The following is a 26,433-nucleotide window of genomic DNA, read 5'->3' as shown; positions in this document are numbered from 1 at the left end:
GATGTTCCAGTTCATCCCAGAGCTGCTGAGTGGGGCTGAAATCAGGGCTCTGTGCAGGACACTGAAGCTTTTCTTCATGTCTTTATATGACTGATTTATTATATCATACGTTAGCAACTGTTGTGGCTGAAACATGAATTCAAAATTAGAAAGGGCGTCCCAATACTTTTGTCCATATAGTGGGCATGTCCACAGTCAAGCAAGCTTTACACTAATACCAAGTCCAGAAGACTTCAATTCTGGCCCCATGAGACTGATTTTTCTCACATACACTTGACATACAGTTGTGTTAAAAATAATAGCAGTGTGTTTAAAAAAGTGAATAAAGCTCAGAATTCTTATAATAACTGCACATTCTTTTCCAAATCAAAACATGAATTAAAATTGATCAAATGTGTTATTACTTTACAGAAAGTGAAGAAAAGGGAATATTAGGAGTATATAGCAGTGTCTGCATTTTTCTTTACAAACTCAAACATTTACTGTTTAAGCTGAAAAATGCTTCAATATTTAGCTTTCCTGTAAACCACTAAACTAATAATCAGTTGTATAACCACTGTTTCTGAGAATTGCTTCACATCTGTTTCATGGAGTCAACCAACTTCTGGCACCTGTGAACAGGTATTCCAGCCAAGGAGGATTGGACCACATTCCACAATTCCTCTGCATTTCTTGGTTTTGCCTCAGAAACAGCATTTTTGATGTCACCCCACAAGTTTTCTATTGGTTTAAGGTCCGGAGATTGGGCTGGCCAGTCCATAACATTAATCTTGTTGGTCTGAAACCAAGATGTTGCACGCTTACTGGTGTGTTTGGGGTCATTGTCTTGTTGAAACATCCATTTCAAGGGCATTTCCTCTTTGGCATGAGGCAACATGACCTCTTCAAGTATTTGGATGTATTCAAACTGATCCATGATCCCTGGTATGCGATAAATAGGCCTGACACCATAGTATGAGAAACATCCCCATATCATGATGCTTGCGCCACCATGCTTCACTGTTTTCTCAGTGTACTGTGGCTTGAATTCAGTGTTCGGGGGTCGTCTGACAAACTGTCTGCGGCCACTAGACCCAAAAAGAACGATCTTGCTTTCATCAGTCCACAAAATGTTGCGCCATTTCTCTTTAGGCCAGTGAATGTGTTCTTTGGCAAATTGTAACCTCTTCAGCACATGTCGTTTTTGCAACAATGGGACTTTGCGGGGGCTTCTTGCCGATCGCTTGGCTTCACACAGGCGTCTTCTAACCGTCACAGTACTCACAGGTAACCTTAGACCTTCTTTGATCTCCCTGGAGCTGATCATTGGCTGAGTCTTTGCCATTTTGGCTATTCTTCAATCCATCCGAATGGTAGTTTTCCATTTTCTTCCACGTCTTTCTGGTTTTGGTTGCCATTTTAAAGCATTTGAAATCATTTTAGCTGAGCAGCCTATAATTTTCTGCACTTTTTTATGTTTTTCCCTCTCCAATCGACTTTTTAATCAAAGTACGCTGTTCTTCTGAACAATGTCTGGAACGACCCATTTCACTGTTTTTTAGAGAGAAATGCACCATAACCAGCATGTACAACATCTGCTGCTTTTATACTTTAATAAGGGCCACCTGTTTGACACCCATTTTTTCACAGAATGAATGACCTCATTAATTGAACTTTACACTGCTATTATTTTGAACACGCCCCTTTTAGTTACTTATTCAATTACACAGAATCAGCAGTATGCATGTCATGATGGTTGGGTCTGTTGGTTTTTTATTACTGTACTACACCTACTAGTAAGTTTTTTGCCATGTATAAATATAATTTCTACCAAAAACAGTGATTGATCTGGTTAGTGATGTTGGACTGCTATTATTTTGAACACAACTGTACACCAGCACCACCCTGATAAGACAATGGGCAGTTGTAGCCTAGTGGTTATAGTACCGGACTAGTAAGCAGAAGGTCGCTGGTTCAAACCCCACCAGTGCCAGGTTGCCAATGTTGGCCCTTGAGCAAGACCCTTAACCCTCAACTGCTTAGACTGTACACTAAGTCGCTTTGGATAAAAGCATCTGCTAAATTCTGAAAATGTAAATGTATAAACGATATCTCCGCCCTGGTGGTCCTCGGTGGTATTACCACTGTATACCAGTATACCCAGAAGTCACCTGTATGGTGGGTGGGCCTGATGAGAAGCTACCTGCTGTACCTGCCTGTATGTGATCTCACTTTTCTGCCCTCTGGTGGCTAACTGTGGGAATTTCATGCCGTGTGAAAGCTCGAGCCCTAATCCTCCTGGCTGGAGAGGTTCCTGAACTGAGTGAAGTTCCTGAACTCGGGTGCATCTGACTGGAGCTGTTAATACATCACAATAAATATAATACAGACTGATCGAATATTAAACACGCAGATCTCTATATCTACAAGGAAATGGTGAGCAGGTTTATTAGAAAGAGGATCTAGGAGTGGAACTGTGGGGAAGCAGCACAAAAGGACGTTTTGTGAGTTGGATAGATGAGACATCTGAGATCAGGTTGGTATAAAGTTAGGAGTGGCAGCACACACCCACACACACACACGACAAAGCCTTTTCTATCCTGTATCAGGCAACACAGACCTGGTCCCGGAGTTGTTCACACTATGGGCAAAAGTACTGGGACGCCCTGTCTAATTATTGAATTCACATTTTTCAGCCACAACAGTCACTAACAGGTGTAATAATCAATCATATAAAGGAAATTATAAGCTTTATAACGTTGCAGCAACAGTTTAGTGAAGGTCCTTTCCTGTTCCAGGAGTGTCCGGCACAGAGCCCTGACCTCAGCCCCACTCAACAGCTCTGGGATGAACCGGTAGTGGGTAGCACTGCCGCCTCACAGCAAGAAGCTCCTGGGTTCGATCCCCAGGCGGGGCAATCTGGGTCCTTTCTGTGCAGTTTGCATGTTCTCCCCGTGTCTGCGTGGGTTTCCTCCGGGAGCTCTGGTTTCCTCCCACAGTCCATAAACATGCAGTCAGGTTAAATGGAGACACTGAACTGCCCTATAGGTGAATGGGCGTGTGTATGTGTATGTGTGTCTGGCGCCCCATCCAGGGTATTACTGTGTGCCTTGCGCCCACTGAAAAGCTGGGATAGGCTCCAGCACCCCACCCGCGACCCTGACTGGATTAGCGGTTAAGAAAGTGAGTGAATTAATTCCACGTGTTCTTGGGTGGGCAAGCCGCAGCCTAGTGATTAAGGTACTGGACTAGTAATCAGAAAATCGCTGGTTTAAGCCCCACCACCGCCAGGCTGCTGCTGTTGGGCCCTTGAGCAAGGCCCTTAACCCTCAATCGCCCAGACTGTATACTGTAACTGTACTGCCAGTCGCTCTGGATAAAAAGCGTCACTTAATTCAACGTCCCAAAAAACAATAAAAAACATTAGAAATGAAATTTGACCAGCTGAGTCCAAACACTTGGACATGAACGTATTTAAAACGAATAACTTTTATTGTTTTTAAAAAATCATGCTTTTTCTAACCAATGCTACGGTGTTTGGCACAATCCCCTCATTTCACAGTTGGCATGGTGCTAAAATTCGGGGCCGAACCGTTCCTCAAAGAGCACAAACGACTACACAGGTTCATCAGGACTCAGCTCGGTTACACGGGGCGAGAATCTGGTACAAACGGTGACAGGAACTGGAGTCTGGATGGCGGCGTGAGAAGCAAAATTCAAAACGTACAATAATATCACGGACACTTAAAATCTCTTCATATTTAAAAAGCGTTAATTCTGTTTATCCTCCCATTATTATCACTTCATATCAGCACACGAGTCTTAACATGAATACAAAAATAACTAAAGATAATAATAATACTGCTTACAAGAGGAAACACAACTTATATCCCAAACAAGTAGAAAAACTAAAGGAGTGGCGTAGTGAGACCTGCACCAGAATCTCGTCTCTTCTCTTTCCTCTCTCTCCACGTCTGGTGTTCAGTCAGCAGCTCTGCACCTGAGAGGAGCCAGAAAATATAGAAAATAGAAAATTACGTCTCACTCTGGCCCCCAGTAAGTCCGGTCCGCACCCGCCGCTGACACAAACCCCATATACGAAAACTGTAAGATGCAGAAACAGAAGAATCTGTGATGTGTTCATTCTCATGAACCTTTACTTCATTAAAGTAAAAAGTAAGGATTTTCAGGGGGCAGCATGGTGGCTTCCGGGTTCTTCTCCCCGTGTCTGCGTGGGTTTCCTCCCACAGTCCTAAAACATGCAGTCAGGTTAATTGGAGACAGTGAATTGCCCTATAGGTGAATGGGTGTGTGTGTGTGTCTGCCCTGCGATGGACTGGCGCCCCTGGTGTTACTGTGTGCCTTGCACCCATTGAAAAGCTGGGATAGGCTCCAGCCTATCTCCGTGTGGAGTTTGCATGTTCTCCACTCCGAGATACAAAATTGTTCATGAGTGTGTTTGATTAAACTTGAGCTGATGAATCTTGTGTGATGAGTAACTACCTGTCCTGTCATGAATGGAACCAAAGTGTGTGAAACACGACGTTAAATCCTAATAAATAAATGAATAAATTACATTTAATTATTTAAACACTCTACTAGAACTGGTGATCCCAATGCATGCATAACAAATAATAACAGTCACATATAAATAAATGCAGGCCTGGTTCTGCAGCCCTTACCAAGCCGCTCAGACGTCTCCATCTCCGTCACCCTGCTTCTGCATCTGCTTCTGCATCTTCATTATCATCTCCTGCATCCTCCTCAACTGCACGTGTACACACACACACACACACGTTAACTTTGATGCACACACACAATCAAGAGAGAAATGTTTACCATATAGACATATTAGTTATTAATGACCTTCTATTGATTATTATTATCATTTCATTATTATTAGATGTGTGTTTGGTGGTGAGACGTGTACTGTACCTCTGCCTCCTTCTCCTGGAGGATTATGTCTTTGTCAAGTTCCTCAGGCTCCGGACCATTTCTACACACGCACACACACACACACACACGCACACACACAGGTGAGCATCCTGGAGTTTAACCTCTCATGTAGTTGAATGATTTACTTAGATTTGACACTGAAGTGTGTTAGAGAGTCATGTTCAGTGTTACAGCAAAGCTCAAGTTCAAGTGTGAGAGTGTGAGTGAATTGAGAGAGTGAGTGAGTACTCAGAGCAGACGTAAGCAGCAGACAGTGTGAATGAGTGAATGCACAACTGTGTTAGTGGGCAAGCACAAGTGTTTATACTTCTGTGTGTGTGTGTGTGTGTGGCAGTACAAGCATTAAGCTGACAGACAGCAGTGCTTTCGTTTTCGGTGGTACCTCCCCCTCCTGTACTCAGACTGAGGGGATCCGACGGGTCGTTTGCGGTGCGGCTCATAACGGTCCGACCGTTTCCACGGCTCTGGACGTGCCGAGTGCGCTACGCTGCTCCCCTGCTCAAAACTGTACACACACTTATATCACCCGCTTATATCCCAATAGTGGCCATCACTGAACCCAAACATCTGCTCATTCAGAGCATCACTGTTAGTAAAGGTCGTCAATGATGTGTGCTAACCAAAACGGGACATCATAACATCGTCCAATCAGATCTACAGATAAAAGGATGTGGACACCTGAATATAAGCTTGTTGATTTCTATATTCCTTTCTTCTTCTATTTTTTTGCTTTGTTCGTTCGTCTTTCCTTCCTCCTTTCCTTCTTTTTCCTTCCTTCCTCTTTTCCTTGTTTCCTTCTTTTTCCTCCCTTCCTCTTTTCCTTCCTCCCTTCCTTCCCTCTTTCCTTCCTTCAGCAGTCCCCAGTCTTTTGAGAAGCTTTGCACAAGAATTTTGAGCCTGTGGTAATTTGATCCCATTCCATCAAAACGGTGCTTGTGAGGTCGGGACTGTTGCTGGACTTGAAGACTGTGTACACGGTCAGCCAAACCCACTTAAAATTCCTTTACATGGTCCTGGCAACAAATTACTGGTCAGAAAATGAGCGAGACATACTGTACATCACCATTCCCTCGTCACTGCTGTCGTGTGAAATAAGCTGGAATCTCACACGCACAGATAAACTCATAAAAAGGTTTCAGGGTTCGATATAAAAGCCACTTTGGGTTTGGGTCCTAAACTTGGAGTATGTGGAGCTTTGGGGGAGGTATAGAAATGCAGAGCAGACAGAGCGGTACGTACGCAGGCGACAGAGGCAGAACGTAACCATGGGAAGACAACCTGCCGCCCCGTTTGAGGCGCTCTGAGCGGAAGTTCTCGTAGTGCAGATCCTGGGTCACTTCCTGTAGATCCTGCATGTGGGTGCTGCACACAGAAACGGTCGGGTTTGAGGTTTGAACGATTTGGTTCTGTATCCAGTTACAACCATTTATTCATGCATTCATGTGTGTGTGTGTGTGTGTGTGTATATATAATCTTTTATGAGCAGGGTGTGTGTGTGTGTCATACATGAGCATGGTGCGCAGTTTAAGGAAGTCGTTGTGTTCGGGGTTCTCCACCTCCACCACGCCCCAGGGGTAAAGACGCCCACGCACCTTCTTCCCTTTAGCCTCAATCTGCTGGTTGGAGCCCACCACTGCAAACGGGACACTGGTCTACACACACACACACACAATGATGTTTAATCAAACACACTAAATGAAAAGAAATATAAGCTATTATAAATATATTAATATAAAATGAGAAAAACTGTGGATGTGGTCATAACAGTCTGCTGCCGCTTACTATCACCTGGCAGTGTTGGGTTCCCACAAAGAGCCGTATTGCGCACAGAGAGCCACACAGCAGCAGGAATCACACAGTCCGACCTTCCCTCCATCGAACACGGTCGATTGTGCACCACCTGATTGGCCCTTTAAGAGTTCTTTTGTAACTTTTCCAATTACTTTCCCTCAGATATTACACCTCACATATATGGTGCGATTTGTGACACACCCCAGCGCCAGGCCATTCTTCACATCTGAAACCTTGTCAGAAGACGTTTGAGCCGCGCGTACTAACACAGCGACGATAAACCGTAAAGAAAGAGGTGACGCACCTTCAGAATCCTCGTCTGCTCCTTGAACTCCTCGTCCTCGTCCGACTCGGCGTCTGGCAGGTGGTAGATCTTAATGCCGTGCTCATCGATCTCGTCTAGAATCTGTAAACACATTTATAGGCTGAAACACTGAAATATGAATCATATTAATGTGGACACGGTGTCAAGGCAAACTTAAGGCCGCGTTCACATGACCAGTGTTCCAGCTGGCGGTACCACAGAGTTCTGATCTTGAAAACGATCCAGTACAAACACTGACTGATGGTACTGATGCTTTATTCAGGTGCAGTTTTGTATGAAATGTGTTTCGGAAACAGGAACGGTACGCAGCGTCATTATTTAGAGACGTGAGATGACGTTTGTTTTTTCACATTAATGATATTCACAGCAGGAATCAAGTGTTTATGCTAGTTTTATTGGTCTTGCATTATTTATATGCACCGATCAGCCATAACATTAAAACCCCCTCCTTGTTTCTACACTCACTGTCCATTTGATCAGCTCCACTTACCACATAGAAGCACTTTGTAGTTCTACAATTACTGACTGTAGTCCATCTGTTTCTCTACATGCTTTGTTACCCCCTTTTCATGCTGTTCTTCAATGGTCAGGACCACCACAGAGCAGGTATTATTTAGGTGGTGGATGATTCTCAGCACTGCAGGTGTGTTAGTGTGTCCGTGTAAACACCGTGTCCACTCACTGTCCACTCTATTAGACACTCTTACCTACTTGGTCCACCTTGTAGATGTAAAGTCAGAGACGATCGCTCATCTATTGCTGCTGTTTGAGTCGGTCATCTTCTAGACCTTCATCAGTGGTCACAGGACGCTGCCCACGGGGCGCTGTCGGCTGGACAGCAGTGACAGTGAGGTGTTTAAAAACTCCAGCAGCGCTGCTGTGTGTGATCCACTCATACCAGCACAACACACACTAACACACCACCACCATGTCAGTGTCACTGCAGTGCTGAGAATCATCCACCACCTAAATAATGTTTTACATTAGTAAGGAATGTGAGGATTATTTCTGTATTCTCTTGGATGAGGATTTCTTTTCCTGTACTGGGTGTGTAGTGTTTGTCTCTCTCTCTGTTGTTGAGTGAATAACGTTCAGACACACGCAGCGTCGACCATTCAGTCCCATTTAAAAATGTATAACGTTATGGTGTTTGTGACAGACGCCGAGAGCGTTCATGTGAGCGCGGACGATGAATAAACGTGATTCAACACGAGCAGACGTCTAATTCAGACGCAGAGCTGTAAAAGGAACAAGATGTGATAGTGTTACCCTGCGTTTCAGCCTCTCGCGCTCCTTCAGCGTGAGCGTATCAGCCTTAGCAATCACAGGAACGACGTTCACTTTGTTGTGAATGGCCTTCATGAACTGAACGTCCAGCGGTTTCAGCCTGAAGAGACGAAATATAGAGAGACGTTAGATTTACAGCATCTTCCAAAACCTCCAGAAACTGTTAAAGTTCTGCTGAATCAAGTTCTGATGATGAATCACATTGTTCTGTTGAATCAAATACTTCTGCAGAATCAAATTCTGATTAATCAAATCATTCTGTTGAATCTAATTTAGATTGTGAATCAAATAGTTCTGTTGAATCAAATTATGTTTATGAATCAAATTAATCTAATGATTCAAATAGTTCTGGTGACGAATCAAATAGTTCTGGTGACGAATCAAATAGCTCTGTTGAATCAAGTTTTTATGATGAATCGAATACTTCTGTTGAATCGAATACTTCTGTTGAATCAAATTCTGATGAATCAATGATTCTGTTTAATCAAATTATGATGAATCAATGATTCTGTTGAATCAAATTGTTTATGAATCAAATAGCTCTGTTGAATCAATTTCTGCTAATGAATCAAATACTTCTTCAGAATCAAATTCTGATTAATCAAATCATTCTGTTGAATCAAATTCATATGGTGAATCACATAGTTCTGTTGAATCAAATTATGTTTATGAATCAAATTAATCTAATGATTCAAATAGTTCTGGTGACGAATCAAATAGTTCTGTTGAATCAAGTTTTTATGATGAATCGAATACTTCTGTTGAATCAAATTCTGATAAATCAATAACTCTGTTGAATCAATTTCTGCTAATGAATCAAATACTTCTGTTAAATCAAATTCTGATGAATCAAATCATTCTGTTGAATCTAATTCAGATGGTGAATCAAATAGTTCTGTTGAATCAAATTATGTTTATGAATCAAATTAATCTAATGATTCAAATAGTTCTGGTGACGAATCAAATAGCTCTGTTGAATCAAGTTTTTATGATGAATCGAATACTTCTGTTGAATCAATTTCTGATGAATCAATAATTCTGTTGAATCAAATTCTGATGAATCAATGATTCTGTTGAATCAAATTCTGTTTATGAATCAAATCATTCTGTTGAATCAAATTCAGATGGTGAATCACATAGTTCTGTTGAATCAAATTATGTTTATGAATCAAATTAATCTAATGATTCAAATAGTTCTGGTGACGAATCAAATAGTTCTGTTGAATCAAGTTTTTATGATGAATCGAATACTTCTGTTGAATCAATTTCTGCTAATGAATCAAATACTTCTGCAGAATCAAATTCTGATGAATCGAATACTTCTGTTAAATCAAATTCTGATGAATCAAATAGTTCTGTTGAATCAATTTACGTTTATTAATCAAACTGATCTAATGATTCAAAGAGTTCTGGTGATGAATCAAATAGCTCTGTTGAATCGAATTCTGTTGATGAATCGAATTCTGTTGATGAAACAAAAACTTCAATTGAATCTGTTGAATCAGAGCCTATCACAAGTTTCCACTGCTCAGGGGTCCAGCTCTGGTGCTCTGTGCACCCGTGTATTCGCAAAAGCTGCATGGCTGTGTCTCAATCTGCACACAAAATCTTATTTGGTGAGGTCAAAGTTGCAGCGTTAGGAGATAGGATGGTGTTTGGAACGCAGCGGCTCTGCTCTGCGCCGTGCTTTCTCTGGGACTCTGTTAGTTGCCATGCCTTGTTATGTTGCTTTGAGCTTTTATAGCTAGGACATGCTGCTAATAACCCTGTAGCCTGCTAGACTCATCTGTGCGCTACAGCGCTCGTGTTTCTGTTATTTTGTCCACCACATGTACATGCTGTCCGTTACCCAGGTGTACTCACCCATGGCCGAGAGGAGAGATGAAGTAGAAGCAGCAGTGGACGCGGTTATCCACGATGTGCCGGCGGTTCAGGCCGCTCTCGTCGTGCAGGTAACGCTCAAACTGGTCATCGATGTACGCGATGATGGTGTCAAAGCTGTGAGAAGATATATTATTAAAAATACTTTTATTACAGACATTCGTGCACTAGGTGTCGTCACAGGATTACAGCTCGGCCGAGCGCCCTGTGCGGTTCACTGTAGAAATAATCACCAGTCCTGGCTGTTGATGGCGTCTCCGTATCCGGGCGTGTCCACTACAGTGAGACGGAGCTTGACTCCACGTTCCTCGATCTCCACGGTGGAGGCCTCGATCTGCACCGTACGCTCGATCTTCTCTACAGGCGTGGTACAGTGAACGAAAAAAAACAAGCCAGGTCATTTCAACAGCACATTTCACTCACAGATCATCAGGTACATTCAGCTATTAAGCTGAGCTGCACTGTGTATTGTAGCGTTTATTTATTCTATCATCTAATATATCAGTGTAGTTTAATGACTGCCATGAATTGTGGCTCTTTTCTTTAAAAATCTGTGAAATCTGTCATTTATTAGGCACATTTTTCAGTGAATTTAGTCCTAGTTATAACTGACTCATACAATGTAATGCAACACTGTCAGAGCAGTGTCAATATTTAACTGTGTCAAACTCTAGGTGAGTAACTGACATTGTTTTTATAATACTGGCCAGTACTGGGGATGTAACGATGCACCACAAAGCAGTTACAAAACGGTGCACACGTGTCACGATTCGAATCTGTAATTTATGTAAAATGAATCGATATTCACTTTAAACAGCAGACGGCGCTGGTGCTATTCACCTCGCCTGGTTGACGTCACTACACAGAGTTGTATGGGACTTTCCAGCCAAATGTATTCATGCGAGGAGCCTTTCTTTATTTGTATTATTCATTTATTTATATAATGTGGGATTTGTTTTACACAAAAAGGGAAATGTGCAGCATTGTTTTGCATAGTTTGTACCTACCTCAGAAATAAAAGAACATTCTTTATTTAGATAAATAAATATTTTTTTAAAGAAATAATAAAAGGAAACTGTCATAATTTGTCTTCAATTTCATTTTCCCAGTATCGTGAATCGTATCACATCGTGGGTAGAGTGTATCGTTACATCCCTAGCCAGTATCCATCCTAACGTCCATCCTAATATTTTTATAGGAAAAAAGGGGTAAAAACGACTGTGATCCATTCAAATTAAACTTAATAATAATTCATGATCCTGAAATAAAGCAGCTAAATAAACAACGATAGCGCTAATTTCACGCTGAGGGATCTCACTGACCTGCAGCTCCGGGGATGACCCTCTCTGGATAGAGGTCAGTGAGAAAGAGGCTGTTGATCAGAGTGGACTTCCCCAAACCGGATTCACCTAAAAACAACACAACGTTTAATCAGAACACTTCAATCAGACCGAGACGACAAATCAGTGACCAAACCCCACAAATCCCCAAAAAAAACAGGAAACACAACGAGACCAGCGCAAAGCTGGGACCTCATGATGGGTCACGATGTTCTGCTCTCGGTTTTCACTTCTTCGTCTTGGTAGATTTTGAACACTGAAACACCCTGATGAGCCAAAACCTAGTGTGTGTGTTCCAAAACCTGGTGCGCTCTCTACATACAGGCATTTCTACACGTAATCCTACACGCTCCAGAGAAAGAGGCTGAATAGGCTCACTAGTGAGGTATCTTACAATTTCAAGGGTTTTTGGACTCCGTTCTTGAGCATGTGATGCATCCTTAGAGATCAAGGCAATCCCAGCATTCAGTGCGGCAGCTCTTCTCTCACAGAAAAATAATTTTCAAGTGTAAATAAATTATTATTGATTTTTAATCTGTATAAACTTGCACAAGTGTTTTTATTTGCAAATTCGGGCTCGTCAGAGAATTTAACAGTTTTCGGTACACGGAGGGAGACGGGTTAGTTGACACGCTAGCACGTTGTGCCACCTCATCCTATTGGTTCGAATGGCATAAGGCTAACTCTGTTAGCTTAGTTAGTGAAAACTGATGTTATCGCTGTCTAAGTAGCGCGTTCAAAAAACCTGCCTTATAAGTCAATGACGTATTAGAATCCTCTCTACCGAGGCAGCTGCCTGTGCAGGCAGTAAGACAGCGAGGCAGCTCACTAGGTTTTCGAACACACCCTATTATGACCACCCGTCTCACATGCTGCCAAAACGGCTCCGACCCGCCGAGACGTTTAAAGGAGTCCCTGTAGCGTCTGGTACCAGGACGTTAGCAGCAGATCCTGCAGATTTTGCCTGTTCAGAAATGACCTTTGGTCCACGTGCTCTTCAAGAAAACAGGGTTTGATTCACCAGACCAGTCGATCATCTTGTTGCACTAAGGTCCAGTTTGAACAGTGGACAGGGGTTTCGATGACCCTGCTGAGACTACGCGGCCACGTACGCAGAGGGTTCGATGCACCGTGTGTACAGTGGATCTTCTGTTGGTCCGTGCCAGGCGCCACAGCCTTGGTGAGTCAACGGTTTGTGGCTCGTACCTCATCGAACCTCCAACTTCAACCCAGTCATCTGGCCATAATGATCTAGTCCTGATTGAATCTCTCAGGTCTTTATGCTGATCAGATCTGCTGCATTCAACACCTGAACTACGAGACCTCTAAAAGATCCCTCAGCTAGGGCTGCACGATATTGGAAAAAACTGACATTGCGATATTTTTTTTTTTCCTGCGATATATATCGCGATATTAAAAAAATGCAGGAATTTTCACCACATTATTAATAATATTAATAATGCATGTATCTTACTCTAAATAAGGGGCTCATCTGTGAAAAAGCGTGGTGCCTACAAGAGATACAAAAGATTATGACCAGCTACATCTTTGTACTGGGTTGAAACTGAGCATTAAACTAAGAAAGCTTCAATATCACATGAGGGAATTAACAGGATTGACAAAATGAAGTAGTAAACATTATTTAAAATAAAACTATACAAACAAAAGAGCAGCTATACACCTGTTCCAAATCCGCCTTAATAAGCTCACTACTGAGGCATCTTAATATTTCAATGTTATTTTGACTCAAGAACGAGTGAGAATCAGAAGCGTCCTTAGTGACGAAGGCAATCCCAGAATTCATTGCGGCATCTCTTCTCTCACAGGAAAGTAAACATGGCTGACGGTGCGGACAAAGTTATTTTCAAACGTAAATAAACGTTTTTATTTGCAAGTTTGGGCTCGTCAGCAAATGTCAAGCAGCAAAAAAAGTTGTAGCATGACGCATTTGATTCAATTTGCATTAAGTGACATCGCACGTCCTGCGATGTGACTATTGCGCGTGCACACATCGTGATGACGATGCTGAAACGTTATATCGTGCAGCCCTACCCTCAGCCTCACATGCATTGGTACCAATCAGGCACCGCTGTGCACATTTTTTAGAGGATGGTCCTAACATTTTGGCTCATTAGTATAAAATAAGAATCCCCCCCAGTGTCCCACGGATTTCTTTTAGGGTGAACACCCTGACTTTTTCCATTCCTCACTCAATCCATCCCTTACTTATTCTTTCATTTCTCTCATATTTTTCCTCCCTCGAGCCATCCCCACCCCTTTCTCGCCTGCATGTTTCATTCCTTGATCTGTTTCCTGCTTGCTTTCTCCTCTTACTCCATCCCCGGGGTCCGTCTTTCCCACGCTCGTACTCCCCCCCCCCGCACCTCATACCGACCCCACAGCAGATCTGCTCCCTGTCCTCCCTGTCCAGAGAAAAAAAACCGAACCCTACATGAACCCTTAAAATAAACCTTGAGGCCTGTTCGGTCTCTCTCACACACACACACACACGGATTCCCACAGTGGCTCCCGTAATAAACCAGATCCGGAATGCCGCAGCCACCGCATTTCTGCTACGTTCGTGTGAAATCCAGCCGCCCGTACTTACCGACGACCATGAGCGTGAACTCGAAGCCCTTCTTCACTGATTTACGGTGGACCTGGTTGGGCAGGTTGGCGAAGCCCACGTACCCAGGCGTCTCTGGATTGGTGAACTGCCCCTGTAACACACATCACACGATCACGAGCCGCCCCCTTAAAAACCTGCTGTGTAAATAGTGTTCGCTCTCTTACTAACAAGGTTCAGACAGACGGTCCTTCAAATCTGAACAAGTTTGATTTAGGTTCTAAAACCAAGATGTACACAAACCTCTAGCCTGGACACCCAAAACAAGCAGATTTTGGGATATTAGTGTTTTATTCGTACTTTCCTGCTGGATAAAAGACTCAGTAACGGCTGTATGAAGTGACCCTGATGATTCCAGTTTCATATATACACCGATCAGCCATAACATTAAAACCACCTCCTTGTTTCTACACTCACTGTCCATTTTATCAGCTCCACTTACCACATAGAAGCACTTTGTAGTTCTACAATTACTGACTGTAGTCCATCTGTTTCTCTACATACTTTGTTACCCCCTTTCACTCTGTTCTTCAATGGTCAGGACCACCACAGGACCACCACAGAGCAGGTATTATTTAGGTGGTGGATGATTCTCAGCACTGCAGTGACACTGACATGGTGGTGGTGTGTTAGTGTGTGTTGTGCTGGTATGAGTGGATCAGACACAGCAGCGCTGCTGGAGTTTTTAAACACCGTGTCCACTCACCGTCCACTCTATTAGACACTCCTACCTAGTCGGTCCACCTTGTAGATGTAAAGTCAGAGACGATCGCTCATCTATTGCTGCTGTTTGAGTCGCTCATCTTCTAGACCTTCATCAGTGGGCACTCAGTCCAGCAGTGACAGTGAGGTGTTTAAAAACTCCAGCAGCGCTGCTGTGTCTGATCCACTCATACCAGCACAACACACACTAACACACCACCACCATGTCAGTGTCACTGCAGTGCTGAGAATCATCCACCACCTAAATAATACCTGCTCTGTGGGGGTCCTGACCATTGAAGAACAGCATGAAAGGGGGTAACAAAGCATGCAGAGAAACAGATGGACTACAGTCAGTAATTGTAGAACTACAAAGTGCTGATAAAATGGACAGTGAGTGTAGAAACAAGGAGGTGGTTTTAATGTTATGCCTGATCGGTGTATAGTGAACAGTATGAAACCCCCTGCACCCTTGAGAGTTCCCACACCATCGATCCAACAATATTAACAAGTGTGAACAGTGGGATAATCCACTAGCACACCAGCGCTGAGATTGTGAGCTCTAGGGTTTGAATGTCGACTCTGCTACCGGTCGGTTGGGCGGCATCTAGCAGACAAGATTGCCTTTCAGTGCGAGTGGGAAAAGGCCGGACTAAAAGGTGGGGTTATCGACGCTGTGTGAGGACCCTGTACAAACACGGTGCGTGGCTCTGCATACGTGAAGCCGACCTCATGCACAAATCCACTGAAGTATGGGAGAATATAAAGGGATTGATGGACTGTGCACACTTTTATACACGTGTTAGCAAGAGATGTGCCAGAAACAACCATATTCGATCATTATAATGGGTGTCCACATACTTTTGACCTTTTAAGACCACACTGTCTGGCCGACGATTCACGATACACAGTTGAGGATTTGAGGTCTGCAGACGCCGTTCAGTACGTGTTTGGTAGTCGAGGCCACGATGGCGGGACGCGAACCAAACTTGGTACAGATCAGCAGGTGTTGATGCGTCCGTTACCTTTCATTACATGAACAGCAGGAAGCTTCTCAGAGCGACACTCACCTTCAGTTTATCAGCCTGAGACATGATGATCCGCGATCCAAACCTGGAACAGAGAAGCACCGAGCGCTGAAGATGGAACCAACCAGACTCACGCCAACAAGTGAAACACAGCTGCGCTCGCACAGGAAGTGAGCTCACGGACGCTGAAAGGGTCTGACCGCAGACGCGCCACATCCTGCTCCTCCAGTTAACTGATCTGAACTTAACGCCGCTCCAAAAACAGTCACGAGCGTAACTCACATCAGGGGAGAGAAAACAAAACACAAACCCTGTTCTAGTCTCTTTACAACACTGCAGCTTTGTCATAAGAGAGTGCGAGTGCTAGACTGGCCTGTCTGCAGTGTGTTGAGCCTCTGAAGTGTTTTATCGAACCATGATAAAAAAAAGTGGCGCTCGAGTGGCGCAGCGGTCTATAACACTAACCCACCACCTCCGAGACCCAGGTTCGAACCTCATACTAGCGGTGCTCTCCACCTGCCGGGCATCTACACAGACACGACAGGCTGAATCTCTATGGCTGACGAATTGGCGCAACGATTCCCGATGGAACCAGACCCCGAGTGACCATGACCAGGATGAAGCGATCCCTGTCCTAACTTTTCTGGAACATTAACTTCATAACAAAGCTGATTGGTCGGGACGTTAAATATTTAATCTCGGCACTGCCTTCAACTGAACGCCGGTCAACAGGATTTGCGACCCGCTGATGACCGATCTGATTTAAATTCCTCCTACCGTCCCAACATTTTTTTTTTGGACAGTTTTTTTAATGTCAGAGGTTTTCACTGAACTGTGAATCTCGATACTCTCTGAAGCAGGAAGTCTGACCTTCCACTCGATCTAAAACAGAAACAGGAAGTGCTGGACCAGATGCAAATCCAGACCGAGTCTCGGCTCAGCAGTCTGGACACAAATAGCTTCGACTTTCCCTCCTGTTCGAGATCGTAAAGCTTAGGGAAGGACCAAGACAAAGCTGAGCATTCAGAGCGGTTCCGGGTTTTTGTACAGATGCTGCACAACCACGAGAATAATAATTTGACATCGTAACAACCAGCCAAAGTACGCCAACCGAGTCCAGGAGACAAAATCTTTTAACAGCCGCCACCTCGTCTTTCCTCTGATCTGAGGAAGGTAGCATGGAAAGTTTTACAGTTTAGGGATTTTTGGCTAAATTGCAACATAAAAAGTGATGAACGAAGAAGGGTTCGGGGGTCAAACATGATGCCACTACACAATCGGCCGTGTTTGTGGGAGGGGAAGGGCGGACGGGGTTTCTTTCCGCTGTGCTATGCAGTCGACAGGACTGGTCTGGGTGTCTACGCAAGTGGCGCAAGAGATTCTCTCTGTGAGAATCCGAGACTGGCAGGTGAAAAGAAGCGGTGGCAGATTGAACACCTAGCTGAGGGGTACGTGTGGTGATCCGGGGCGGTGCGAGCGGGAACACACTAGCCCACCACCGTGAAGAGTTCCAGCCCCGGAGTTCGAATCTCAGTGGTGCTACCGGCCTGTCCAGGCACAGAACAAACCAACCAACATCAACTTCATTCTCCAAACAGGAACTTCATTCTGTAGCATCTGAACACTTTAAGCCTTTTTTTGGGGGCGTGAGTTCACATTCCCAGCGTCAGGGATGTTGATGTTGACCACAGTTATATGTACCCTGGGGTAAAAGCGTCTGCTAAAAGGCGTAACCGTAAATTTGTGTAGTTGTGTCGGCCCGTCCGGTGGCTTCAGTGGTTCGATTCCCAGGTGGAGCGGTCCTGTTCCTTTCTGTGCGGAGTTTGCATGTTCTCCTCGTGTCTGTGTGGGTTTCCTCCGGGTGCTCCGGTTTCCTCCCACAGTAGAAAGACGTGCAAGTGAGGTGAACTGGAGATAAGTGTAAGCAGTAACTACCTGTGAATAGAACCAGAGTGTAAAACATGATGTTATAATCCTAATAAATAAATAATAAATAAATAAATAAGTGTTGACCTGCTTCCAACAACAGAACAATATAAATATAAATATAAACGAATGCAAATTTCTACCAAACATTTTGCTACTGGAGCAGATATGAAATATTAGTTTAAACTGCTGCTTTTATGTTGTTATTAGATATTATAATGATTATTTTTATTATGTTTATCATTTTAATAAGGAGACAGAGCTGCTCTCCTAACAGTCTGTACAGGAATGATAGGAATGTGCTTCAACACTAAATAATCACTCAGAGCAGGATGTGAGCTGCTTATAGAGTAAAACATGCTGAATTTATACAGATATTCTAATAAAAATACGTGTTTATTATTATAAATGAATAAAGTGAATTAAAATGACTGATGCACTTTTATATTATATATTGTATATGCAATTAAAACTTAAGACTTAGATTAGCTAAGGGTTGATGGTTGATCTTACTGATTTAACTGACCCCACTAGCACCTATTTAACTAATATATGAAGTATTTAAAGATAATTTAATGTAAAATACATAAAAAAAAAGTAATAAATCAGTTTGAGCTCTTTTACACTGATCAGAGCCAGTACACACTGAGGTTAGCCGGGCAGGAAACGTTAGCTTGTCATTTATTTCAATTTAAACGCAATAATTCCTACACCGACCGACATGTTCACGTTGTTTAAAGATAAATAAACCTAATAAACCTTCTCCCTTAAAGAAATACAAAATAAAACATAAACAAATCCACATATTTACCTTTTTTCTCCGGCGGTGAGAACAAACCGAACTGTGAGGAAACTGCAAATTCCTCTCCAGCCTCAGCCCACTCTACTGCTGTGCGCCGAGCAACCAATCAGAATCCCTGAATGTCCTAGCTTGCACTCTGATTGGCTAAGACGATTTGATTGACGGGTCAAACTAAAGCCCGCCTACTTTAGGTTCCTGCAGTACACACAAGCGGCGCTAGAGGGAGACAGAGCGCATCTGATTGGTGGATGCAAATCTGTACTAACGGATTTATTCTGATCAGGGTCGCACAGGGTCCGGAAAACAATAAGCGCATTGCAAGAACGCAACCTAGACATGCGTTCTTGCTAATAATCAATCCCCGTTTAATATGCATTACATTAACTTTGTAGCATGTGCTCCTAATCTGTTCATATTCCTGATTTACTCCATTTTTATTCTTTTAAATCAGTTTTATCAACCACTTTATCCTGGTCAGGGTCGTCGCGGGATCAGTTCCACCAGGAAACACCAAGCACAAGGCAGGAATACCCCTGCTATCAATTGCAGGGCTTTAACCCCCCTCAGACATAGCCAATCAGGTCTGTGTAGACAGACTGGCCGATAGCATCCCTGAGATTCGAACCCAGATTTCAGCAGTTGTGGGCTAATGTACAGACTACTCAGCCAATCGAGCGCTCTAATTTACTTCAGCTGGGGACTTTTCTGTGCCCGGATATAAATGAGAGGGCTGTAACGAAAGTGCCTGCTTAAAAATCAGCACCTTAAAGCTCAAATGAAGTTTGTTTGTATTTACATGGACCAAGAAGGCCGAGCTTTCTTGCATGATGATCTGTAAACCTCGCTTGACTGTGGACAGGGACACCTGTGTTCCAGCAGCTTATAATTTACTCAGACCTGTTTTTATCTTGTTTTTTCTTTGGAGACCACTGTTCCATGTACTGTACTTATAACCAACATGATTCTAAGAGAAACGCAGGGTGTCAACAGAGACCGTAACAATGTGAGGAAGAAACCATGATGAATAGAAACGTTTCCACCTGGAGCAAATTAATGTTCAACCAGGCGACAACTGACTGTCAAGGACTGTCAATTAAGAGGAACTGACATGTCAAGCATCTGCACCTCCGTGCCCCCTCTGCTGACCATAAATGGCAAGGCAGGAGGGCATGATTCTGTAACCGAAACCCACCAGCGGTCACTACAGCATGTGGCTCCATCACGTCACACCAGCATGAAGGTTTAAAAACAAACTTTGCACAAATCAGATGAGGAGATGGGAAACCAATCAGCTTACACTGTTCTTCGTCTCAGCCCTCTGATTGGTTCGTTTAGAAACAGCATTCTGACTCTCACAGCGTAACAGGCTGATAAGAAACGTCTGAGTCTCTGTTACACACCTTGTTGATTTTGTGATAAGGAACAACAGTTTGACTTCCTTTAACTGTTTTATACATTCTGTGCTTCTCATGCAGATTATTTTAATTAAACGTTTCTTCATTTGTAAGGAAACGTTTCTGGGTTTTTTTTTTACTGGTCTCCTCCATCAAAGCTGCAAGACAAATAACACAACACCCTATTAAATAATACGAAATGCTTCCATGAATGACCGTCCACATATTTTTGGGTTTTCTTTGTTGAAATGGGCTCACAGAGGTGAAAGAATCTGATCCAGAAACAAAAGTGAGCAGATTAGAATTAAAATTTATCTAAAAGTCTTTTATTGACAGGGTGGCTCGGTGAGTAGCACTGTTGCTTCACATAAATAAGTTCGAGTTCTTTCTGTTTGGGGTTTGCATGTTCTCCCCTGTCTGTGTGGGTTTCCTCCGGGTGCTCTGGTTTCCTCCCACAGTCCAAAGACGTGCAGTCAGGATGATTGGAGACACCCTGTAGGTATGAAGAACCATTCTGATTTCACTGAAGGTGCCAGTCATAGAAAAGCCCTGGCAGCAGCGCTGGCGTTCTCATGTCCACTCCCTCGAGATTAAACCCAAACGCTCCTCCCTGTTCCACCATTTCTTCTTCCACCTTCTCACTGGCCGTTACAGCTGGAGGAATCGAACATGGCTACCAGCGGGTTACAGACCGGCGGCTTCGTGTTAGGGCTCGTCGGGTTGGCCGCGACCATCGCTGCCACCGTCATGAACAACTGGAGCACCAAGGACCGTCAGGGCGATGTGGTCACCTCTGTCTACACGTATAAAGGCCTGTGGAAGGACTGTGAAGTGACCACATCTGGATTCACCGAGTGCCGCCCTCTCTACGGCCTTCTGGGATACTCAGGTGGGTTTAGGGGACTAAAATGTGGACTTGGGTGGGTCAGAAGGACTGAAATGTGGACTATGGTGGGTTTAGGACACTAAAATGTGGATTCAGGTGGGTTTGGAGGACTAAAATGTGGACTTGGGTGTGTCAGAAGAACTGAAATGTGGACTCAGGTGGGTTTAGGACACTGAAATGTAGATTCGGGTGGGTTTGGAGGACTAGAATGTGGACTCAGGTGGGTTTGGAGGTCTAGAATGTGGACTCAGGTGGTTTAAGACACTAAAATGTGGATTCAGGTGGGTTTGGAGGTCTAGAATGTGGACTCAGGTGGGTTTGGAGGACTAGAATGTGGATCTGGGTGGGTCAGAAGGACTGAAATGTGGACTACAGTGGGTTTAAGACACTAAAATGTGGATTCAGGTGGGTTTGGAGAACTAGAATGTGGACTTGGGTGGGTTTAGGACTCTGAAATGTGGATTTAGTTGAATTCGGAGGACTGAAATGTGGACTCAGGTGGTTTTGGAGGACTGAAATGTGGACTTGGGTGGGTCAGAAGGATTGAAATGTGGACTAACTGGGTTTGGGGGACTAAAATGAATTCCAGGGTTCGTATCTCAGTGGTGTTATCAGCTAGCTGGGCCCCTACACACTCAACAATGACTTTGTCTGTTTGTGCCCGAGGCTTTGTGATGAATTGGCACCCTGTCCAGGGCGTCCAAATACTTTTGGCCATATTGAGTATTTATTTACTCAGACCCAGGAGCAACCAATTCACCTTCTGCATGCAGACGCAGGGAGAAGATGCCAAAGTCCTGACAGACAGACAGGGTGATGAAGGAACGAACCCAGGTCCTCAGGTGCCGTGGTAATGTGCAGCACCCACACCTCCAGCTGTGCTCATAATAATGTAGCCGGTACAGAAACCACCTGAATATTCACGCTGCTTTCGGGTCCTGGTTCCCCGGCGGGGTGACGAATGCAGAACTGGAGCAGCCACGCCCACATGGACTCAATGTTATCAAGAATCGAACAAACAAAGCTCCAAATTCCCCTTTGATCCACTTCCGTTCCCATAGCGACAACTTCACTGAAACTACCTCATAATCTACCCTGGGTGACCAAAAGTATGTAGACACCTGAGAATGAGCTTGCTTTACCTGTCCTATTCCAAAACCTCAGGCATTTTTACCCAGCGTCCACTACTCTGGCAAGGCTGTCCACAAGATGTTGGATCATGTCTATGGGAATTGTGCCCGTCTGTAACGTCTGCCAGTGATGATGAGACGATCTGGATCGAAATCAAGATTCTAGTCCACACCAAACCCGAGAACCATGTCTTTACAAAACTCACTCTTGTGCACAGGGGAACAGGAAAGGGCCTTCCCCAAACTGCTGGCACAAGGTTGGAAGCACTTCATCCTGGTTAGGGTCACAGTGGGTCCGGTGCCACTAGGAAACTTTAAAAGCAAGGCAGAAATAGACACCAGACCTTAGACATATGCTCATTGACTCAGTCACTCACACTCAGGGGCAATTAAAAGGAGCCAATCCATCTTCTGCATGTTTGGGGGGGAGGGGGGGGGGCACTTACGGACATTACAGTGACCAGGGGTAAAGATTAAACCCATGTCTTCATGCTGATGCATGCCACCCTCCTGTGCCACCACACCACCTGACAAATTACATTTACGCTACATAGTGGCACAATGTTGGTTTAAACCTCGGCTCCAGTCCCTGTTCATGAAGTTCAACATGTTCTCCAGGTATCCTGGTTTTCCTTCAACCTTTCAAACATATGCAGAAGATGGATTGGCGACTCTAAATGCCCTGAGATAGATCGGTACCCTGTCCAGGATGATCCTGACACAGACCCGACTCACTCACACGTTCACAGTTAGTACGTGAACGCCTGTGTATCATTACTGTTACTCTGTACTGTTTGTATTACTGTTGATGATGAACGTCGTTGCTCATCGCTGCATTATAACGAGCGCCGTGTCGTCTCTCAGGTCAGTTCCAGGCCGTGAGGGCGCTGATGGTGGTCGGCTCGGTCCTGGGCGTGGCTGCCGCCGTCATCTCTTTGTTCTCGCTGAAATGTTTGAAAATAGGAAGCGCCGAGGAGTCGACCAAAGCCAAAATGACGCTGACGGCCGGAATCATGTTTGCTATAGCAGGTAAACGACTGAAGCAACCTGATTCACTTTTATTATGATAATCACCAACTTGGTGCCCCCCAAAACGCAGCTTTTATTGCAGTAACTGTCCAACAGTGATCCTGGGGATTTTTTGCCTCTCTTACCATCCTCCACTCGGTTAGTAGAGGCAAAGCAAACTTGGTCCTGGTTCAGGCACTTTTGAGTCATTGACTCCTCATAACTGCTGCAGTTACGACCTCTGCTGGATGATCGATGGTACTGCACACAGACGAGGGATAATGGAGATCGGTTTGCGATATGGATCTCCGTATGAACCCGTCTGGCACAGGTGAAAAGAAGCGATCTGTACCAGTCACAGCTCTCCTCGGTCAGGAGTGGAGGTCTGCAGCAGTAGAGAGGAAGCAAAATGCAATCTAGGAATTGGATATGACTAGATTATGAAAAATGAAAAATAATTCACCGCTGGTTGTGGGAGGTGTGAAGTGGGAATTGAATATGATTAAATTGAAAGAAAAGGAGACAAAATCCAAACAATCACTTATTTCTGTGTTTTTATTTGTAGGGCTCTGTGGCATCATCGGAGCTTCTATATACGCCAACCAGATCGTGGCCAGCTTCAGGATGACCACCTACAACCCCAATTACGGCGGGATGAACCAGATGGAGATGGAAGGAATGGGGATGGGAGGAATGTCCATGGCTACCACGTAAGAAAAAGAGCGAATATTTCCCACAATCGCGCTACAGAAGCCGAGATAAGAACCCTTTAGACTGAAGCAGGCCACACTACGCTGCTGTGTGTGTGTTTATCTGCTGTAGCTAGGCGTGGTCAACACTTAATCATGGTGCTGTTTGTTCTGGTGGGCAGGTACACGTTCGGACCCGCCCTATTCGTGGCCTGGATCGGAGGGGGCGTCCTGCTGATAGGAGGAGTTTTGAAGTGTGTGGCGTTCAGAGGGATGCAGGCCCAGAGCACACCGTAAGTATCCCCCCCCCCCCCCAACACACATAATGCTGATATTTAATTACATAAAATAAAAAGTCACTTAGCTTAAATACATTTAATATAATTTAAAATACATTTAATATCATACAATTACTATTATCAATATTTATTTGTAGGAAGGTTTACTATATGATTAATTAACAAAAACTAAAATAATAATACTAAAATTATAATAAATAAAAAAAATAAAAAACAATAATTAACAATAAAAATACAATTAATAAAAATAATATAAATATAATCTCAATTAATAACTATAATCAATATAAAAAGTAATTAACTAGTAATAATAACATAATTAAATAATAAAAAAATACTTAAAATAATGATAATAATAAAAATATATTTAAACCCAATAGCAATAACATAAATTTATTATCAATTACTAACTATATAATCTATATTTATAAGTTAGTTTACTATTAATAATAAAATGATAATAATAACAATAATAAATATAATAATAAAATAATAATAAATAAAAATGATAAATAATATTAATATTAATAAATTAATAAAATGAATAACAATAATAATAATAATAATAAATGGTTCATTGTATTTATTGTCTATAGATTTACTAGTAATAATAAAAAAATAAATACAAATGACAAAAATAATGAATAATATAAATCTAAAAATACTTAAAATAATAAATAATATAAACAATAATAATAATAATATAAATATATTAAAAAACAATAGCAATAATATCAATTTAATATCAATTACTAACTATATAATCCATATTTATAAGTTGGTTTACTAAATAGTAATAAAATAGTAATAATAACAATAATAAATATAATAATAAAATAAAAAACAAATTAAAATAAATTATACAAATACATACAAGTCCTGAAGCTAAATGTTTTTATTTTACAGGAACTATAAGGCGGTGATGTATAAAGTACCAGCTCAGTCCAGAGCAGCGGATGGGAGCAGTGAGAGAGAACAGAAATACGTCTGATCACACGTCTGATCTCACTTTATTCATTCTTTATTCATTCTTTATTACTCCACTGAATAACACGTTTCATATAAATATATAAACCTTTTATTTTCTTTAACACATCCGTCCTTCCGGACCACGCCCTATTAACCAGATTCTTTAAACAACCCTAAAATCTGGGTAGTGGCAGCTCAGCAGTTAAGGGACTGGACTAGTAATCAGAAGGTTGCCGGTTCAAGCCCCACCATTGCTAAGGTGCCACTGTTGGGTCCCTGAGTGAGGCCCTTAACCCTCAATTGCTTGAACTGTATTTAGTCAAAAGTCGATTTGGATAAAACCGTCCACTAAATGTTGCAAATGTAAAAGTAAATCTACTGCAGCCACGCCCAAGAGCTTAATACACACAGAACTGTAAATCAGAAACAAACTTACCGTTTGACTCAGTTCTTTTAGATATGATTTAATGCAGTTTTTACCTAGTTTACCTCCAGTACTGAGATTTCTTCTTTCTTTAAGCTTGAATCTCATCAGGGTAGAAACCCGGAGCTGCAGGACTAAACCTTCCTCAAATATCTGTTCCCGTTTCTTGAACCACATTAAAAAACAAACTGGATGTTTAATAAAAAATGTCTGTGACTGTATTTGTTTGCTTTTTGTACCAATAAACTGAAGTGGATTGAATATTGTTCCTGTCGTTATTGCCAGCATGAAAATCAAGCACTATAAACAGGGTGTTTAAACATTGCAGCAACAGTTTAGGGAAGGTAATTTGCTGTTCCGGCATGCCTGTGCCCCTGTGCACAAAGTGAGACCCATAAAGATACGGTTCACCAGGTTTGGTGTGGAGGAACCCTATTCAACACCTTTAGGATAAGCCGCTCAGGTGGTGCAGCGGTAAAAACACACGCTGGAACCAGAGCTGGGATCTCGAATACATCGTATCGAATCTCGGCTCTGCCTGCTGTTATGTCTCTCTCATAACTAAAGCAATGACGACCTCTGCTGGCTGATTGGTGGCGCCTGCACAGAGATGAGGAAAGAGTGCTCTCAGGGTGTGTCTCTCCGTACACCACGCTGATCCGCATTGCACTCGTAAAAGTGTAGGTTATAAGATGCATACGGCTGCTGCCCACGTGTCGGAGGGGGCGTGGGTTAGCTTCGTTCTCCTCAATCAGAGCGGGGATCGGCATTGGTGGAGAAAATACATGAACAAAATATATATATATAAAACACCTTTAGAATAAATTCACTCATTCCTCTACTTATAGTCTGTTTAACCGCTGATTTATCCTGGTCAGGGTCGCAGTGGGTCCAGCTTTGAAAAGAAAAAAACAGACCTGCTGCGATCCTGACCAAAATAAAGTGAAATAAAATCAAAATGATTTTGTCTGCAACAGAAAACCAGCCGATT

At 43.0% G+C, this 26,433-nt stretch overlaps 2 protein-coding genes across 3 annotated transcripts; one reads left to right on the top strand and one right to left on the bottom strand.

The window, feature by feature from the left end:
• Window positions 1–3,450: 3,450 nt before the first annotated feature.
• Window positions 3,451–18,705, bottom strand: septin2 (septin 2). Of its 2 annotated transcripts, none has more exons than XM_063017385.1 (13): window positions 18,653–18,705; window positions 15,958–16,000; window positions 14,168–14,279; window positions 11,542–11,628; window positions 10,453–10,576; window positions 10,202–10,336; window positions 8,321–8,438; window positions 7,031–7,132; window positions 6,442–6,587; window positions 6,175–6,297; window positions 4,915–4,975; window positions 4,662–4,747; window positions 3,451–3,979 (listed from the first exon to the last, which is right to left on the bottom strand). In XM_063017385.1, the coding sequence occupies exons 2-12, from the start codon at window positions 15,979–15,981 to the stop codon at window positions 4,670–4,672; spliced, it is 1,110 nt and encodes a 369-aa protein (XP_062873455.1). In that variant the 5' UTR covers window positions 15,982–16,000; window positions 18,653–18,705; the 3' UTR covers window positions 3,451–3,979; window positions 4,662–4,669. The 2 variants fall into 2 exon arrangements, with proteins under 2 accessions (XP_062873455.1, XP_062873456.1); XM_063017386.1 differs by having other exon boundaries at window positions 6,214–6,297.
• A 2,001-nt stretch (window positions 18,706–20,706) lies between these two features.
• Window positions 20,707–25,040, top strand: cldn18 (claudin 18). Its single transcript, XM_063017032.1, has 5 exons — window positions 20,707–20,926; window positions 22,918–23,082; window positions 23,627–23,771; window positions 23,933–24,043; window positions 24,956–25,040. The coding sequence occupies exons 1-5, from the start codon at window positions 20,707–20,709 to the stop codon at window positions 25,038–25,040; spliced, it is 726 nt and encodes a 241-aa protein (XP_062873102.1).
• Window positions 25,041–26,433: the final 1,393 nt, after the last annotated feature.

Source organism: Trichomycterus rosablanca, chromosome 20 (genome assembly GCF_030014385.1).
Source record: "Trichomycterus rosablanca isolate fTriRos1 chromosome 20, fTriRos1.hap1, whole genome shotgun sequence".
Taxonomy (NCBI): Eukaryota; Metazoa; Chordata; class Actinopteri; order Siluriformes; family Trichomycteridae; genus Trichomycterus; species Trichomycterus rosablanca.
Note: the sequence above shows the minus strand (reverse complement) of the source record. Positions and strands in the feature narration are given on the sequence as shown.